Below are 18908 nucleotides of genomic sequence, written 5' to 3' on the forward strand. Positions count from 1 at the left end.
TATGACCATTAAACAAATACGCATGTTCTACATCAGTTACAAAAAAGGAAGGTCACACCCAAAAGGTAGCTGTAATGTTTTTATTGATTTTTGAATTCTGTCCAACTGTAGTACTCAAACACATCTCAGAAAGGACTCAAACCACTACAGCAGGCTTGAGGTGGAGTAAGATTGAAACGACACCATTACGAAGAACACAGGCTTACTTCAGTAGCTTCATAACAGAGCTGAAAGGCGCCAGGTTCTCACATGACTTCATCCATTTCTGCACATTGGCTGGGGCAGCATTCGCACTACCTGTCTGCTGAAGCGCACACCACGCAACAATGTCTGCTACAGTGAGTTCGTTTCCCACCAGCCACGATGTCTTGCCCAGGGCAGCATTCATAGAGCGCAAAACTGCCCCTTTTTCCTTACTGCTACCTTCTTTCAGCTGGAAGATAGCTGTATCAACCCAGCTGTCAATCAGAGTTGAAGTAACTGCACTGTACTTCGGGCCAAACAGGGAAAAGAGAAATCGAGCGATGTTCCCCTCTCCTTCAATAGGGCACATTGTCTGAATGCTAAACTTCATCTGGGGTTTTGGAACTGAAATTAAGAGAAGAAAAGACAATACGTTAATACCACGTGGTAGAGAAGTTAAATGTAATGGTAATTCTACGATGTATTTGTGATGCCAGCAACACTAGCATCACTGACATCATCATTAACCTGATGAACAATTTTCAGTTTTCTTAGTCTAAGGCAGGAACCTGGAATAAGGACACCACTTTTTGCAAACTTCAGCCCAATCTCCCACTTAATTTCTATTCTAGCTAACTTACTTGTAGAAACTAAAAAACAATTCTATAAAAAACCCCTGCGGGTACAACCAACCATGTAAATGCCACGTGCATTTTAACAGTAGTAACCACAAACAAGAATCTTGCTCCTCTGTCCCCACCATGGTTCACAGCTATAAAAAGAGAGGGGGAAAAAAAAAAAAAAGCTATCTGCAGTACATATCCATTGTGTGTCAGCAAAGAGACACCAGAACATCTGTTGTCAAGGTTTTATAGCACAAGTTTCATTTTCTCACCTATTGTAAAATCTTGATCTACAAGATAACTTCATTCTTACCATCCTTCCAAATAAGAGTAAAGCCCAACTGATACTCGTGACGTGGTTGCTTCTTAGTCTGCTCTCCAAAGCATTTCAAGAGGTTTTCTGGCACACTTTTCACCGATGAATGTATGTGAACAGCTGATAATATTTTATAGCGTTCACAAAGCAGACTGTGTAGTACTAATAATGACAGTGGAGGCAGCGAAGGATTTGCATTGATAACGATATCTTTCAGGGCACCATAATCCTGAATGGAAAGTAAGACATACAGCAGGTAAGACACAGTCCAGATCAGACTTTGAAGTAGTAGAGTTTTCATTTGACACCAAAATGTATGTAGCTATGCCTGTGTATATCTGGAATTCTAATTAAATAATTCAAGTTTGAACATTTAAAACTTGTTTAAACATTTAAACATCTTCCTTCCTCAACAGTATTGTAATTCAAGAACATGACTAAGGTAAACATGACTGAAGCCAAAGTTAAAATTTCCAGTTAGTAACAAACAAGAAACCAACTGTCATAATTCTAAAATTAACCATTCTAGCTTGGACTTATATCAAAATGAGAATATCTAGGATTTAGTATTTATAAATGTTCATATCTATAATCTAGATGCCCAAAATGAAACGGTACTTGTAGGTTATTTGTATCTCGAGTTCGGAGTGTGGCAGGTTTTAATGCCACCCTTCCAACTCTGAAAATCTGAGAGCAGAGAAAGTATATGCTCAACTAAACTTACCTTTCCAAGCATCAAATCTAAATCTGCTCCATTTGTTGTAAGAGGAGAACATTCATCAGTTTGAATGATGTTAGTTACGTCGAAGTCAGCATCTGGGGTTTGTATCATCTTTGAGAGCCCATCGACAGCACTCTTCAGTTCATACAAGCGTTTTAGAATCTCTTCCTGGCGGGATTCGAGTGCTTGAAGTGATGGGTCAACCTCTTCCTGCGGGAGAGGAAAAAACAAGGTCACATGAATGTTCACTCGGCTCAGGGTCAAAGTTGTCCATAGCTCACTTGACAGTAAGTTTTGAAAGACTTTAAACACATTTAAATAACCAGAATGGCATGGGTCTATGTCTATTAGTTCTCTCTTTTCTTTTGTCTGTATGAATGTGGTGAGAGATGAGTTATTTAATCAAATCTCTGAAATCTTCCTGCTTAATATATTTTTTTAAACAACCAACTACAGCAAACTCCAGAATGTAGTAAAAATCAGACCACAACGACAAGAAGTGCTGAATTAAAACCTGAAAAACTGAAGTTAGCTTGTCAGGATTCTCTTCAGCCCAGAAGAGCAGATTGGTAAGAGTTTGTGTTGAGCCTGCCAAACAAGGAAACTTTTTGACTATTCAGGTAGTTAGTAAAAAAACCTGCAGGTTTAGATGGATGGTGTATCACATGAAATCACTCTTTGTAGTCATGCTTTGTTTCAAAGAATATAAACTGTAGAGAAAAGACCATAGGCTTTGTTACACGTGAATCCCAATGTATTTTTTGGTTATCTCAGTAATCTTACAAGTCTCTTATCTTGCAACGCTAATTCTAAAAGATGAAATCAATATATTCCTGTGGGAGGTTTTAAGTCTACAAACTTAAAATAATGTTAAAAGAAAGTCTTATTTTAAATAATCCATTTCTAAGCATCCTGAATAAGGATTAATGAAACGTAACCTGTCGACCAAACTTCCTTCTTTCAGTCTAATGAACAGAGGTAATGAGCAAGGTATCCAAGTGAAACCTTGATACCCACTTACACAATATTCTCAAAGACAAGACACGGAAACACCTCTTAAGTGACCGTTATCTGGCTAGTACATAACTGTGAAACAAAAACGGCTCTCAGAGGAGGCAGGTAGTTAATACTTAGATGTTGCAATGGGAGGGCATCTTAGTACACATTCCTGGGAAGTTCTGCCCCAAGTCTAGTCCTACTCGGTATCTCCACCAGCAACCTGGGTGAGGGCACAGCAAGTACTCTCTGAAAAGACCTGATGGCCTCGAACTAAAAACGGCCACAAGCAGCCTTGAAGATTCCAAAGCAGTCCTGACACTACAGAGAAGCTGAACTCAACTAGATTAATGCAGTGTATTTTGCGTTTTCACCTTATTTCAGAAAGAAGTTAAATGCGTGTAGAAAGCGGAACTAGCTAGCTACTCACTCGCTGTCTCAACAGCAGAAAAGACACAGACCTGGGCCAGCAGAGCGCTGATGCAGCAGGGGGGGACAAGGCCTGCTGGGACAGTCGCCCCCACACTGGGGAGCCCAGAAAAGCCAAGCTGAGAATTACCGAAGGCTTTAAAAACCTTACAGGGAAACTCGAAGAAGCTGAGCTGACTTGACCCTCGAAGGCGCCACCTGTGCTACCGCGCCCCTCCTGCGGGCGAAGGCGCCGGATCGCGGGGCCCGGCCCCTGCGGGCTCCCCCGCGCCGGAGGCTTCTCTCAGCCCCATCAAAGCGCGTCCGGAGCCAACACCGACCCAGCGCGGCCCCAGGCGCCGGCCCGCTGCCCACGGCCGAGGCGGGCGGGGCAGGCGCGGCGGACTGCGGCCTGAGCGGGCCCTCCCTCCGGCCGGCCGGCCGGGCGCGCCTACGCGCCGCTCGCTCGCTCCTACCTGCGGCGGCGGCGTGGCGGCGGGCGCGGGGCGGCGGTGCAGGCTTGGCAGGCGGTACATGCAGGTGGGCAGCTGCTCCGCCAGCACCTCTGCACCGACCCTGAGGAACGGCCTCACCTTGTACATGGGCATGGCGGCGCCTTCCCGCACCGCGCACCCGCCCAGCCCGCCAGCAGGCCCGCCCGCCCGCTGCGCCCATTGGGCCGGGCGGGAGAGCGACACTTTACTGACTTACGCACCATCCAATACAGGCTGGCGGCTGCCCCGCACATCCGCCTTGCCTTCTCTCTATTGGCCAAGACGAGCCACCGAGGCTTTAAGCGAGTCTCCATAGGGCAAAAGGTGCCGCTGCCGGCTCTGACTGGACAGCCCTATTCACCAATTGGTGACAAGGGAGCTGAAAACTTGCTGAGGACTGGCGGGATCTTTTCCCCACTGGCCAATGACCGAGGCGGGGCGGGGCTTGCGGGAAGGGCGTCCTGAGGCGAGCACGGCGCGTCCCGCCGCGGTGCCGATGGAGGCGGCGGCACCCCGGTGAGCGCCGGCCCCGGGCCCGGCCCGGCCCTGCCCGCGGCGGTGGGAGCCGCCCGTCGCTCCGCTCTCCTCGCGGGAAGCCGGAGGCCGCGCTCTCTGCTGGGCTGTGCCCTGGCCGCCGGCGCGGTCGCGGCCTCCTCGGCCGCCGCTGGCTTCTCGGTTCCCCGCTCCGCTCCCGACTCGCCTGGGGACGCCCGCGGGGCTTCTCGGGCGCCCCGCACGCGTGTGCGCTGCCCGGGATGTCGGTGTTCGACCCTCGCCTGGCGGTCGGGTGCCGCTTTCCCTCGCGTGAGAGGAACGGGCGAGCGCGGCGTGGCGCGACGAGCCCTCGCCCCGCCTCACCGCGTTTTTCCTGTCCTCTCTCTCAAGCCTGCAGCCTGCCGGCGCCATCAAGCCCATCGACCGTCAGTCCGTTCATCGGATCTGCTCAGGACAGGTTGTGCTGAACCTTGGAACTGCCGTGAAAGAGCTGGTGGAAAACAGCCTGGATGCTGGAGCTACGAACATTGGTAACCTCCTTTTTATCGTGATTTCGTAACGTTTCGTAGCCTTCTAAAGTGCTTCTTTTTCCTCAAAACAGGGTGCGTATCAACAAACCTGTGCAAATACTTTCTATTTGGGCCAAGCATATTTGCAGTGATTTTACACCTCAGATAAATAAAGCATTTCGATTCCCAGGCTCCAGCTGGGCTCCTAGAAGCATGTCATTTTGTCTGTTATTTTGTTTGTAGCCTTTTTTGCTGCTAAATAAGGTATGTGGGCTCTACAGCAGTGGTGATTAGGCTCTGCTAGCCGCTGGCCTCAACTAGCAGATAGTTAAGGCAGAGTTGCAGTTTCCAGAGCTGCCAGGATGATGGCTGTTGTAACTGGGAAAACTTCTGTTCAGGCAGAAGTGCAATGAAGCTGAACTATCTGCAAGTACAGGCTGATTGGTGTTAGATTGCCCGAACTTTTGACAGCTATGAGGATTTCGTTGTTCCAGCTTGATATGGAACCCCGTTATCTGGTAAAGTTGCTTCAAGTACAAAATACTGAACGCTGAATGTGAACATACAGAATTGAAATACGTTATTACTCCATTTTGTAGATATAAAACTTAAAGATCATGGAGCAGAACTGATAGAGGTTTCAGATAATGGTGGTGGAGTGGAAGAGGAGAACTTTGAAGGCTTGAGTAAGTTGAACCTTTTTCATCATTTATATTTGAACATTTTGAAAGCATATTTTCAGTGAGAATGCTGTTTGTTTGTTTTTTAACAAATTTGCTAAGCTTAGTCATTTTTTTGTGGATACTTGGCTTTTACATAATGCATGCATGACCTGCAAGACTTGGACAAAACTAGACTGGACTTCTGTAGTGCTCTTATGGTTATAGTTCTTGTAGCTCAGAAGTAGTCTCTGATTTTATTGCTTATTTAAGTGGAGCAAAGAATAGAAATAATCACAGAAGAGAAAGTCCTATAAATGTTCATTTAGATTCATTTGCCTTGAGTCATCGGTCACTGTTGAAGGAGTCAAGCTTTGTGAAAGTGACTGCTTTTGAGGGATTAATTATAAACTTGAATATTTGTTGAAAGTGAACTAACATTGCATGCCTGACTCTCAAATTTTCCATCGACTAGTTTAAATTGCACAAAATGGCAGCAGAAACAATACAGTATGATAAATGTAACTAGCCATTGCAACAGAAATACCCACGTTTCTTTTTTCATATAATAACTGGGGATCTCTTTCATCATAATTTATTACTCAGTAACTTTGTGTGTTCACTGTAAGTACATGGTACATCAGAAACTCTTTCTACTGCTGTTCCAGGACAGTGAAAGTTCAGGGGTGCTGCTACTGACTCAGTTTGTTACCTAGTGACTAGTGCTGCACTGATTGTGCAGATGGAGTCTTCCTAAGCTGTGGTCGTGGCGGAATAGGCTTATGCCTGTCCACTGTCTACTGTGCACAGCACAGCTCTGCAGTTGTTTTCTTGCAGGGCAAAACCTGTGACAGGGACATCAGTAGCAGAGGCAGGCGATGTGTACTGCTCCTAAGCATCTTGTAATGCATATACCAATAATGCTGTGTGAATTTTGGGTGTGAGTATGGAATAACAGCTGTATCTGAGGATTTTAAAGAGGTCTTGCTTATAGGAAAAGGGGAAACATTTAAGGAAACACTTAAGTATTTAATTGTTTTGTCTCTAATAATTGTGTAAAAAACAAGGAATAATACAGGAGGTTTTTTGCTTCTTGATAGGCATGCAAAATCTACTTGCATAGACCAGTGTCACTTTGAAGTGAAATATATATTTTAAATATTTTTTTCCAGCTCTGAAACATTATACATCAAAGATACAGGATTTTTCTGATCTAATACATGTGGAAACATTTGGGTTTCGAGGTGAAGCTCTCAGTTCGCTGTGTGCATTAAGGTACTAATATTAAACCTCTTGTTAGTAGGAAGTTGCTATACGCACAAAAATAACTGAATCCAACTTTTCAGTTTACCATTATTGATAAAATGAGGCTTTGGAAACTTCCAGTTTCTCAATGTTAGATCAATTTTGAGCAGTAGGTTGCTTGACATCCCGAGTCCTCGTGAACCAAAATTATTCTATGATTCTAAGCACCTGGTTAGTCCTTTTATGCACAAAATTTAGCATTACTTAAGTATGCAAGTTTTTAGAGGATGGAACTGTGTGCTTGCATAAGTGTGTGCTGTTCTGTTGTAAAGCACTGTAATATCCACGTGCTGTTGTAACTTGTTAAATCTGTACTAAAACTCCTCCCAGACAAATGATACATTTGAAATAGCACAGCTTTTGTACAGAGTTCTCTGCATCAAAAATATTCTGCTGTTTTCTATTAGTATGAGGAATGTAGCGCCCAACAAAACCAGACTTAAAAAATGCATTTTATAGGAGAAGAATGAAAGGGATACAAATGAAAATGTTTGCGTTGTCGCTAAGAGAATGTTACACTACTCTTCAGGTGTGTTTTTAGTTGCTTATGGTGAAGAGTTAGTTTTAATTAGATTAATAATATTGGTGTAGTTTCTACACTTGATTAGGTCGTGAGGAATGGATAAGAAAATAGAGTGCTCAGTAATTCTGTTGCCTCTTTCCTTCCGTTAGTGACGTTACCATTTTTACCTGTCACAAGTCTGCAAAGGTTGGGGCTCGGTTGGTGTTTGACCACAATGGTAAAATTACTCAGAAAACTCCTTTTCCACGACAACAAGGAACGACTGTGAACATACAGCAGTTATTTCACACTTTGCCAGTGCGACATAAGGAATTTCAAAGAAACATTAAAAAGGTAGGTTAGATCAGGAATTATTAATTCCAAGAAGTGTCATACTCCAGAATTTATTCACTACTGAATGATATTCTGTTCTCTATAGAATACATTGATTATGTCAGACTATTTCATGCCTGTCTTACCTCTTCATCAAATAAGAAAAGAGCCTTCCTGCTTGCTTTCCTCTTCTGTTTTGCAGTGATTGGTTTTAGAGGTATGTTCTCAAATTTTCAGATTTTGAAAAGAATCAATATCTTGATCACTTTTGTGCATTTTAAAATCAGAGACTGCTGTGTTACGGCTAAATACCAATCTTGTAAACATGCTGTTTGTTTTTAAAGCATTATTTTTCATATTTTTTTTTTTTAATTTAGTTTGTAAAAATTAAAAAAAATTAAACTCTTTCCCCACCCCCTTTTTGTGTTACCTGCAAATACCGAATGTTGTGGTTATATGTTTTTGTTTTAAAAAGAGACATTTCATATAAACGTGAACTTTCTTTTTTCTTTGATAGGAATATGCAAAAATGGTCCAGCTATTGCAGGCATACTGTATTGTCTCAAAAGGAGTGCGGATTAACTGCACTAATCAAGTTGGCCAAGGAAAAAAAAGCTCTGTGGTATCCACTACTGGAAGTCCTAATTTAAAGGAAAACATTGGAGCAGTATTTGGGCAAAAACAGGTATTACTTTTATTTTTTAAAAGAGAGATAATATGCCTGTATAGAGAGATTTTTAATATCTCGTAAATAGAGGGGATGTAGGAAACCTTTAGAAACCTGAAGAGAATGGGCTATGTGTTGACTTCTAGCACACTCTACAGGTTGAAAAAGGAGAAACACTGTTGCCTCCACCTGTTCTTCTGAAGTTTCTAAATCTGCTTAGAGATGTTTTGATGGAAGGGAAATGATTTAGCAGATAGAGTTACTGTTTAATATCTCTCCGAAGCCAGTTTTATGAGCTGTTGTGCCAGAAAGCCTCTGAAGATTTGTGCTTTTGAAAACCAGTATGGGCACCAAGGACTGTATGTCACAAGAACAAGCAGTTTAAAGAAATCCTAAAAACAGTGTCATGTGAAAGTCTTAATTGGGGAACAGAAAACTCAGGTGTTTCTAGCTTTTGCAACCTCTTCCTGTGAACTACGTTTCATTAGTGTCCTGGTTAACCTCTCAATGTGCTTGCAGTCAGCCTCTGTGGAGGTGTGGACTGTGGTGCTTTCTAAGTAATAGCTATGAAAATAATTGTTATCCTCTAGAAGAAAGCAAACATGAAAAAAAGCATAAACCCATCCTTCCTGCAACCATATATTAAAAGCATCAGGAATACTGAGTGGTTGATAGCTGCTGGATGTTGATAAGCACTTCTTCCCTTCACAGTGCCCACGTAGGGATTTCAAAGCCAATGCCTGCTGTGTCTGAGAGCCTGGAGGAAAGATGTGGCTTTGTGTTACCACGTAGCAACAAGCATAGCTGAAAATTCAGTGTAACCTGAATAGCATGTTTAGCTTATAGCCTGTGTATATAATATCAAATACTTGAATGTAAAATCAATAGGAAATGCTCTAATGACAGAAAAAGAGTAGTGGCATGACTGGGAAAATGTTTGTGGTAAACATATCTGTAAGGAGGCATGTCGTGATTAAAATAACATATATTTTCTAATAGTTTTATTGCTCTTTCAAAAGAAACTTCTGTTACTCTTTTTGCCTTTTGTTTCTGCATAAAACTTGATTCAATCATATGTATGTAGCTGGAAAGTCCAAACTCTGTCAGTCACTTTGTTGTTCCGTCTATGTACGTTTCAAAGTAAGGGTCTGTGAAATGACTAAGGCAAAAACAGTGATACCAAAGGATGGGAACAGCCATTCCTTAAGGCATTGTTTCTGTTACTCAGTAAGCAGTGCTGCTGTCTTCCAGTAGCTTTGGGTATTTTAGATATTTGACTTAGCCAGCTTGGAAAAAAACACCATTTTATCAAATAGATTTTAAGGGTAATAAATAACAATTAAATAGAAGGAAAAAAATCTATCTATGTTTAATGTTTCACTTCCTTTGCTTTTTTTTCAGTTGCAGAGCCTCATTCCTTTTGTTCAGCTGCCTCCTAATGAAACTGTCTGTGAAGAATATGGACTCAATGCTACTGAAATGCCCCAAAATCTTTATAGGTAATTAGAAAAGTACAAACCACTATTGCCAGTGGCGTTTTACCATTACACAAAATTAAAAAAAAAAAAGGAGCGCAGTGGTTAATAGTATTAAAAATAACTAATAACGGCATAGTAGATACTAATATACACTTTGGGAAAGACCATTGCTTGGTTTAAAAAGTTAATTCAGGACTCAGGTGTTGCTAGTCAGACGAGTGGGAAGAGCAAAACTACTATTCCTTGTGTCCTAATGAGTCACGTTACTGTAATCTGCTGAATGTCCCTATTGTCAGTGCTCTGAGTAGTTGGATGGATGAATTGTATCTGTTATTTACACCTGTATTTCTTCAGTAGCATTACTGAGAAATGATGAAATAAATGTGAATCAGTTTGTCTAAGTAAATAGCCCTTTACTTTCTTAAAGTGTACTTTTTTAGTCTCTCACTGCACATGAGATCAGCAAATATATGCATCAATATCAAATATTCTTTCAGAGCAGAAAAATTACAAATCCTACTTCTGAAATCAGAGCAAGCTACTTTTTCAATTGTCCGATGCCTTTTTGGAGGTGAACATCTAGCCTTTGTCAGATAAGGAACTGGGAGAGGAAATACTTATACATATTTACTGATGCTGTATAATAGTGTTTCTTTTAGCCCCTTATAAAATATTCCTCCATTAAATATGCTCAGGCAGAAAAATTTCTTTTGCTTTGCTCCTCCTAAATTTTACCTTACTATTATATTATTATTCAATAGTATTACAGGCTTCATTTCTCGTTGTGATCATGGTGTTGGAAGGAGTACAACAGACAGGCAGTTTTTCTTTATCAACCAGCGTCCATGTGATCCAGCAAAGGTGAGGTTTTCATTTTTCTGACATCACCAGCGCTAACTTTTTTGATATTCTCTGAAAACCACTGGATTAGTAGCTGAAATGTATATTTGTAGCTTGATGCTGCGAGTTCCTTTGTCTCAAGTTTTTTGTCTTCATTGTGTCTATGTGTGTGAAGAAAAACTCAATCATACAAGATATGATTTAGTACATTAATTGCTTTCAGGGAGGTTAAATCACACATACTGGTAGGAAATAGAAAATAATAGTATTGACATTTATTGTTTTTTCACCTTTTCTGCAGGTTGTCAAGCTTGTGAATGAAGTTTATCACTTATACAATAAACACCAGTATCCATTTGTTGTCCTTAACGTTTGTGTAGATTCTGGTAAGCTATGAATACTTTTCAGTAACTTCAGTAAAGGCTATAACTTTGTTGAAGAATAAATTGTATTTATTTAGGGAATATTGTAACTTTTATCTGTATGAGTTTCCTGCACTGTGGTGATTTTTTTGATCTACAGTTAGTGAGGAGAGATAGGATCTAGCTGTGGTTCCACATTTTTTCCTCACTTTTTCTATACTCAAAAGTAACCTCTTATCTCAAGTAATGAGAAAAAGGCAATCTTGTGATTAGCTTAAATACAAGAACACTTATGTTATTGCACAGAATTAGCTTCTCTTGTTTGCTGCAATGTTGAGAAAGCTAAAATTTTAATTTGCAGACGTGAACATTAACTGTGGCTTTGGTTTTAATCCTGTGAAATTAAAATGGAGGGTGAAAGGGCAGATTTTTAAAAATTATTCTTCATTTGTAATGTAGTGATTTTTTTCTTTTTTCTTTAGAGTGTGTTGACATCAATGTAACTCCAGACAAAAGGCAAATTTTACTTCAGGAGGAGAAGCTTTTATTAGCAATTTTAAAAACTTCTCTGATGGAGATGTTTGGTAGTGATGTCAACAAACTGAATGTCAATCAGAAACTTCTGGACATTGCAGGTGGGACACAAACTGTGAACGTTTTGTGTATGATATATGGTAGAGAACTGAAAATGGAAGAATGTGGTTTTAAAAACCCAAAGAAGAAATGAAAAAAAAATGTCTGGCTGTTAATTAATATACCTTTCAGGGCAGATTTTCCATGTGTTGCTTACATTGAAAGATTGTTATTGACATCAAATAATAAAGGAGGACCCTAAGTTATGAGGTAATTGTTATGGAAATTATACGTGCCAGCACATCATGATTTACAGTCAACTTTGTGGGGAAAAATTAACACAAGATTAATTACTAATGCTTGAAAAAGATTTCTCCCAAGATATTGGAAGAGATCCTTGTTTCCTTTATTTAAATGTCCTTGAGAAAGAATGGTTAAGGTCTCATGCATAAAATGTGAAATTTGAGTTTATTGGATTTTTTACTTTGATTCTTTTGTGATGACCACATAAATTCCTGATTCTTTTGTGACTGTATAATCTTTCAAAATTGCTTTTCTGTGTTAACACCACCTCATCCTTCTAACTTCTTTCAACAGAACACCTTCTAATTTCCTTTTTTACTGACACATAGAATCAGTTGTAACCTGATTCTTACTGGTATTTTAAATTAATCTTTAGTAAAATACATGTTGGGCCAACAATCTGCAAGATTGAAGTACTCTAATTAGCTACAAATCACATGTACTGTAGGTATCTATTGTGCCAGCTCCTTAACACCTTGCCAACGGACTTTTAGTCACCATTAAAGTGTAAAAGCAATGCACTTTCCGTTGTCACTCAGTCATTAAACTCTTTTGGTAATATAAATAAACGTGCTGTTTGGACTGATTGCTGTTCCAGTATATAAAGAGACTGCAAATTAATTCACACAAGTTCCATTAAGTTTCTTAAAGATGTAACTGCTTTTCTGTTGAATATTAATGCATTTCAGCCCCATACTCATTGTCTGAAGCTTAAGGGCTCCTTTGAGGAGTTTTCTGTTTTTCTACCTCTCTCTTCATTCCCTTTACTAAAGCACATCATTTAATTCATGTTTCCAGCTAACTTAGAATCTTGAAATATTCTTTATTCTGGTTTTATTAGGCAACTTGAAGACGCTTCCAGAAGAGACAGAAAAGCCTCGGGTAGAAATGCTGCCTGACTCAGAGACTGGAAATTCAAGTGGTGAAGGAAAAAGAGTAATGACTCTTGACAGATTAAGGCAGTCGTTCTCTCTCCATGAAACGACAGAGAGTAATTTTCAAAGCCCTAAAAAGATGAAACAGCAGCACCGCTCCCCTAGGCAAATGTCACTTGATACCACTTTGAGTGCTGTAAAGACTCAAAAGGCTATCTCGACTAAGGACTCTGAGAGTTGTCATAAAATGGACTCAAAGATGTCAATTCCAAGCAGAAAGCTGAGAAAATTAGAAGATAATGCAGATTCTGGGTTCTATAGCACTTCTGAGTCGGATGCCGGATGTAGTACACCAGAAGCTGGGAGCTGCATCCGTAGTGAAAGTGTAATTAATCCTCCTGAAGAAGAATTCTGTAACTCGGAACAACAGCTTCGAAATGAATGTCTTAAAACTGTTGGATGTAGTGAGAAATCATTGGAATGTGACATTCAGGTCTTGGATGCTGAACATAAGTTAAATCAAGTGAATGACCGGACTAATAAAAATAAGTTACCTCAAGAAGCCAGTAGTTCTTCATCAAGAGTAAAATGTTTTAAAAGCAGAAGCTTTAAAAATGAATCCAATGACTTCAAGGCAGGTAGATGTTCTGAAGTGAAGAATACTGGGAACTTTATGCCAAGTTTTGATGTACTGGTGGAAGTTAAAAAGAAAACTGTGCCGCTTGAGTTCTCTATGAAGGTTTTAGCAGAAAAGGTAAAAAAGGTAATACAGCAACAACAGAAAAGTACAGAAACACAAAATTACAGAAGATTTAAAGCAAAAATTAGTCCTGGAGAAAATAAAGTAGCAGAAGATGAATTAAGAAAAGAGATCAGGTATTTTCACCTTCTTAACACTGTATTCATCAATTAATAAAAATAGTTAAGGAAAAATAGAAGACCTGTCTTGGGGGTGGGTAGGAGGCTTACATCTACCTGTTAATTTTGGATATATCTTTTATTTAACTTAGGCCATTAAAGTGTCCATTTGAGAAGTTATTTTACTTGACAGAGCAGCTGTTTGAACTAAGTACAAATGAAATGTGGAAAAAGACAGTAAAAAGGCGGCCACAAACATCATAGATTTGGCTGTTCAGACTTGTACTTTGCAGTGTAGTCAGAGAGACACCAAATTTCATGACAGATAAGAACTCTTGGAAAAGACTACAGAACTCATATCTCTCCCTCATGTGAATTTGAAATTTCATGAGACATGGCTGTGAAAATAAGTTACGTTCAGGTCATCGCTGAACTGTAAAAGTGTATGATTCGTTAATTTTGGATTAAAAAAAAAGCGTTAGGAAAGCTGCCTAATGGCAAAAAGGAGGCAAATGTCAGCTGCCTTACTTCCAAACTGTGATGCTGCCTTCTGTGTTATTCACTTGGACTATCACCATACTGCCTGCCTCTGGTTGTTTTATCCCTAGTGGCAGTATTTAAAATGGGAGAATCCTGAACAAGTTCTGTCGTAATGATGGATTGTGTTCTGCCAGAAACGGCCTCATCAGTCAGTTGCAGATCCCGGATAACTGTACTTTCTCACATTTATATCCTGCTTAAATCAGATGTGTTTTTTTTTTTTTTTAATGTAAAGTGTGTTCTGCAGGGGAGAAAAAGATGTTTTTGAGTTGTACGGTCTAACATGATAACTGGCGAGGTGTAATTTATAATGTTTGTATTTTCTATATACAGCAAAGAAATGTTTGCAAAAATGGAAATCATTGGCCAGTTCAATTTAGGGTTTATAATAGCAAAGTTGAATTCTGATCTTTTCATAATTGACCAACATGCTACTGATGAGAAATACAACTTTGAGATGTTACAACAACACACTGTTCTTCAAGGTCAGAAGCTGATAGTGTAAGTATTTTCAATGGTTTAAAAATAATAATTTTTAAGTTTAATTCAATGTTTCAGAAGGATATCTATATTTATGTAGCATTTCACACATTCAAAACACTTAAGATAGAAGTTGTTTTTATATTCAGTGTTCCAAAAAGTCAATCTTCACATGAAAAATAAATTCCACAGATAAGAGTTGTAGCTATGCAGCCAGTCAGTGGTCAGATTTCCCCGTGGGTTTACATGGCAACCCACAGTTTGGTAATCATGGTCATACAGTGAGAGAATTGGAGGCTGCTATTGCACCAGGGAAAGCTGCCCAACCGACTTACCTCTGCTGGGTAACACCTGGAAGTGATCTGTTCAGTAGTGAGATTTTCTTTTTCACAAAGCAAAGGGAAATGTTTTAATAGAGCTCTGTATTAAATTTATATTAGATATAAGGAAGAAATTTTTCACTCTGAGGGTGGTGAGGCACTGGAACAGGTTGCCCAGAGAAGTTGTGGCTGCTGCATCCCTGGAAGTGTTCAAGGCCAGGCTGGATGGGGCTTTGAGCAACCTGGTCTAGGAGAAGGTGCCCCTGCCCGTGGCAGAGGGGTTGGAACTGGATGATCTGTAAGGTCCCTTCCAACCCAAACTGTTCTATGATTCTATGATAGGTTTCAGAAGCAATCTAGAGATACTATCTTAAGTGGTCCGTACTATGTACCTAGGTAATACCATATTTTTCTGTCTCTTTCAGGCCCCAAAATCTCAATTTAACAGCTGTAAATGAAACTGTATTGATTGAAAACCTGGAAATATTCAGAAAAAATGGGTTTGACTTTGTCATAAATGAAAATGGTGAGTTTAGGCCAGAGTTACTGGAAGTTAAAAAAGTCAAAAATTTCATCTATTAGTAAAAATCTCTTTTGGTAGTTACCAGAAACTTCAAAATAATATGCATTCTAGTATATGGTTTGTTTGGTTTTTAAGACTTAGGATTCTGTCATCTCTGCACTATTTAACAGAACATTGTAGAGTATCTCACTAGCTTTTTACAGTAGTTTCTGAGACTCTTTGGAGTCACTGTTTGGCTGTGTGACTGGATCTGTATTTTCTGGATGACTTACATAAAAATCCTTTTGTTATATTGGTACACTTGCAGGTCCCAGCAGGGTTAGATGCAGACAAGTAATGAATGTAGCAACTTTAAATTAATAGATGCCTTTGGTAAAAAATGTTCTTTGGTTTTCCATATGACTGTAGCATTGACTTGCTGTGCACTTTTGAGAAAACTGCATAACCTGGAAGCTCATCATTGTTTTCCTTATACAGCAAGAATAACCAAAGTGCTGTGTAATACCTCTGTGGTATTTGGGAAGTCGCTGCAGACTTTTTCCATGTTATTCATTGCAGAATCTCCAATTTTTGCCTAAAATGCTACTAATTATCAATCTCTAACCAACAAAAATCCTTAATTATTTTGTAGTCACGTAACCTCAAAATAGCTTCATAAACCACTTGTTCTTTGAAATTGAAGGGTTTGTTCAGAAATTAGATCTATCTGCTTTTAGGTTTGCAAGCAATTTTTTTGTTAATGTTAAAAGAATATCTGCCATAGTTACCACTTTGGTTAGTTAATAACTTACATCAAAAGACTAAATTTAAACCTTAACATATATGCCGATCACATCCATATTAATGTATCAAAGTAGTTTCTCAATTTTTCTCTCAAGAAAAAGTAATTTCCTGTAGTGCTCTGTTTATTAATTATTGCAAATCTTTCAGCTCCTGTAACTCAGAGAGTTAAATTAATATCATTGCCAACAAGCAAAAACTGGACTTTTGGCCCACAAGACATAGATGAGCTGATCTTCATGTTGAGTGACTGCCCTGGCGTCATGTGTAGGCCCTCCAGGGTCAGGCAGATGTTTGCTTCTCGAGCTTGCAGAAAGTCTGTAAGTACTGGACTTGATGTTCGTTCTCAAATAAATACCACGTTTTTTGTTGTGTTAGAGGTGGCTGTATCTGCATGTATATTGCAGGGGAAGCTTTATTTACTATTGTCAATAGCTAATATCCTTCATTTTGTTTCTTGTATTTTTGTCTAGTGTAACGGGGGAAAAAAAATACAGTAGTTTTTAATTTTGTTTCAAAATAGTGCACTTATGAACATACTTGGCTGTATTTTGTCTTCTGATCGTCTTGTAAGTCTTTCTGCTTTTAATGTCTTGCACAGGATTTATTTGTTCTAGTAGCCAAAATACTGCTTTTAATTTGTGTCAGTTGTCAATATGCAGAAATAAAGGAATAATTGAGATTTTTTGCGTTTACTTTCAGGTGATGATTGGAACTGCACTGAACGTGCAGGAAATGAGAAAACTGGTCACCCATATGGGTGAGATTGAGCATCCCTGGAACTGTCCCCATGGAAGGCCTACTATGAGACACATAGTCAGTTTAGACTTGATTTCACCAGAATAAGTCAGTTTCTGTCTATTAACATTTTCAATTTTAATTCTTGGTGATATTTTGAGCTTTTATCATTACTCTTTTGAGTAAAAAAATTTTAGCCAGTCTTCAAATTTGAAGGCAGTAACAGTTAAAAGCATTCAGCAGGGTTTCATTCTTGTTCCCATCAAGTCACCAGTATCCACGTACTGGAATTCACGTGTAAATAACATTTCTTTTACTGCACTTTGCTGTGTGTATTACTTATTTTTGCAATCAAGACTTTTTAAAAATAAATGTGTTATATATAAAGATCAAGAGTAGGTGAACCTCATTTATAGCAAATACACTGATTCTTATGTGGAATGTGAATTTAAGTCTCTAGTAATGCCATAAAAGGAACATTAACTTTCTATGTTTATACATCCTGTATGTGATAATTTTAAAGAAAATATAAATGATATACAAGTGAAAATACCTTTTTTTTTACTTATACCAAAGTTGGGCTTTATTACATTATTACTTCAAAGCATTAATGTTGCATTTAATTATTAACTTACTGGCATCCATGTTTAAGGCTGGAGTAGAATTCACCTGGCATATTTATTTTAAATTAGCATTGTTTCCATCCATATTCCAAACGTTGTTTTTCAAGAACGGGTATTCCTTCTCTGAGAATGAGTGGAAAAAAGCCGTCTCATCACGCGTTGCCGATCAGGTCAGTCTACATTCTGTGTCAGTGGAATCAAAGTAGATAGAAAATTGCCTTTTTGCATCGGAAATCCATTCACACAAATTTCTAAGCGCTTCCATTTCCGTCAAGATTCGGCCTCAGGCACGTGTGTTTTTACGGATGGCTTTTCCGTAGCGCCTGCGCGTGCTCGTGCGGAGCGGAGCGGCGGGGCTCGAGGCAGCCCCGCCCCTTCTGCCGGCGGAGGCGGCGGGCTGGGGGCCCGGGAACGCGCCGTCTGTGGCCGCCCCGCCGGGGGGCGCGCACGGGCTGAGGGCCGGGAGTGAGCTGTGTTCGCTGTGGAACGGGCATCTCTGCTAACCGGGCTTTTCCATCCGCGATTTCCCTCTGTAAAACGAACCCTCACAAGGCAGTTTCCCTCCGGTCCCGTGTCATGCAGAATTAACCGCATCATTTAAAGCCAGCGGGACAGGCTCCGCTCAGGGGCGGGCTGCCCTGCGCGCACGGAGCGGCCCGACCCGCGGGGAGGCCGTGCGGGGCGGCGGCCATGGCCGTGCTGCGGCTGCGCAGGGCGGGCGCGGCGCGGGGACAGCGGCCGCGGTTGTGAGGCGCGGGGCGGCGGGCGGGGTCCGGGTCTGGCGGCGCTGTCCCGCGGGCCGGCGGGCCGAGGTCCCAGCTGTGGGCGGCGCTGGCCGCCCCTCGCTCTGCCCCTCGGGCCGTTCGCGCAGCCGGTCTGGTATTTGAATTGCTGGAGCGGAAGGAGGCCCTGGCTTGGTGGTGAGAAGATGGCGGTTGCGTGAGGCGGGCCCTGCCAGCCCTCGGCACTGCAGCCCGCGGGTTTGGTTCTGGTGTTACAAAGCAGTCATGATGAGTGGGAATTGTGATTGCAGCTGTTCAAGCAGTCCGGTAGCCTTCAAGTAACTCTTAACTGACAAAATAACTTTGTTCTTACAAGCTATAGTGGTTATTCTATGTTGCGGTTCGATCTGCAGCTCGTAGCTTTGAAAGCAAGTTAAATCAATAGTACCAGTGCAGCTGGAACTTTGAAGACAAACTCACGAGACTCATATCTGTGAGAAGTGGTTTTCAACTTTCCCAAATGATTAAATTTAGACACCTAAAAATCTTCCTAGTACTAGTCAAGATGGAGACATCCGTGTAGCAAAAGTCTGTTGACTGCACTTCTGTCATAGTGGTTTTGATGGACTTCTTGGAGATAATTCACAGGCATTGCCTCCTGCTAGCCCTGCAGTCTGCCTGC

The 18908-nt window shown here is 40.6% G+C and overlaps 2 protein-coding genes across 7 annotated transcripts; one reads left to right on the forward strand and one right to left on the reverse strand.

The window, feature by feature from the left end:
• Positions 1-75: 75 nt before the first annotated feature.
• Positions 76-3855, reverse strand: AIMP2 (aminoacyl tRNA synthetase complex interacting multifunctional protein 2). Of its 5 annotated transcripts, XM_086621980.1 has the most exons (6): positions 3749-3855; positions 3589-3614; positions 3467-3471; positions 1847-2053; positions 1120-1351; positions 76-588 (listed from the first exon to the last, which is right to left on the reverse strand). In XM_086621980.1, exons 1-6 carry the CDS (start codon positions 3853-3855, stop codon positions 203-205), a joined length of 963 nt encoding a protein of 320 aa, XP_086478106.1. In that variant the 3' UTR covers positions 76-202. The 5 variants fall into 5 exon arrangements, with proteins under 5 accessions (XP_086478106.1, XP_086478107.1, XP_086478105.1 ...); XM_086621981.1 differs by lacking the exons at positions 1847-2053; positions 3467-3471 and having other exon boundaries at positions 1120-1361; positions 3594-3614; XM_086621979.1 differs by lacking the exons at positions 3467-3471; positions 3589-3614 and having other exon boundaries at positions 1847-2047; positions 3745-3855.
• Positions 3856-4237: 382 nt separating this feature from the next.
• Positions 4238-17190, forward strand: PMS2 (PMS1 homolog 2, mismatch repair system component). Of its 2 annotated transcripts, none has more exons than XM_086621976.1 (15): positions 4238-4257; positions 4627-4766; positions 5345-5431; positions 6577-6679; positions 7382-7565; positions 8062-8229; positions 9613-9710; positions 10451-10550; positions 10831-10915; positions 11374-11540; positions 12620-13518; positions 14374-14541; positions 15266-15366; positions 16294-16463; positions 16846-17190. In XM_086621976.1, the coding sequence occupies exons 1-15, from the start codon at positions 4238-4240 to the stop codon at positions 16987-16989; spliced, it is 2634 nt and encodes an 877-aa protein (XP_086478102.1). In that variant the 3' UTR covers positions 16990-17190. The 2 variants fall into 2 exon arrangements, with proteins under 2 accessions (XP_086478102.1, XP_086478101.1); XM_086621975.1 differs by having other exon boundaries at positions 11374-11526; positions 12609-13518.
• The last annotated feature ends 1718 nt before the right edge of the window (positions 17191-18908 follow it).

Source organism: Tauraco erythrolophus, chromosome 17, assembly GCF_009769465.1.
Source record: "Tauraco erythrolophus isolate bTauEry1 chromosome 17, bTauEry1.pri, whole genome shotgun sequence".
Lineage (NCBI taxonomy): Eukaryota > Metazoa > Chordata > Aves > Musophagiformes > Musophagidae > Tauraco > Tauraco erythrolophus.

Coding starts and splice junctions, on each gene's coding strand:
- AIMP2 (XM_086621980.1), bottom strand. CDS start 3,855: ATGCCCATGTACAAGGTGAGGCCGTTCCTCAGGGTCGGTGCAGAGGTG. Junction 3,615..3,748: donor AGCCTGCACCGCCGCCCCGC/GCCCGCCGCCAC, acceptor GGCCGTGGGCAG/CGGGCCGGCGCCTGGGGCCG. Junction 589..1,119: donor TACTCTTATTTGGAAGGATG/GTAAGAATGAAG, acceptor TCTTAATTTCAG/TTCCAAAACCCCAGATGAAG.
- PMS2 (XM_086621976.1), top strand. CDS start 4,238: ATGGAGGCGGCGGCACCCCG. Junction 9,711..10,450: donor ATGCCCCAAAATCTTTATAG/GTAATTAGAAAA, acceptor ATTATTCAATAG/TATTACAGGCTTCATTTCTC. Junction 14,542..15,265: donor CAAGGTCAGAAGCTGATAGT/GTAAGTATTTTC, acceptor TGTCTCTTTCAG/GCCCCAAAATCTCAATTTAA.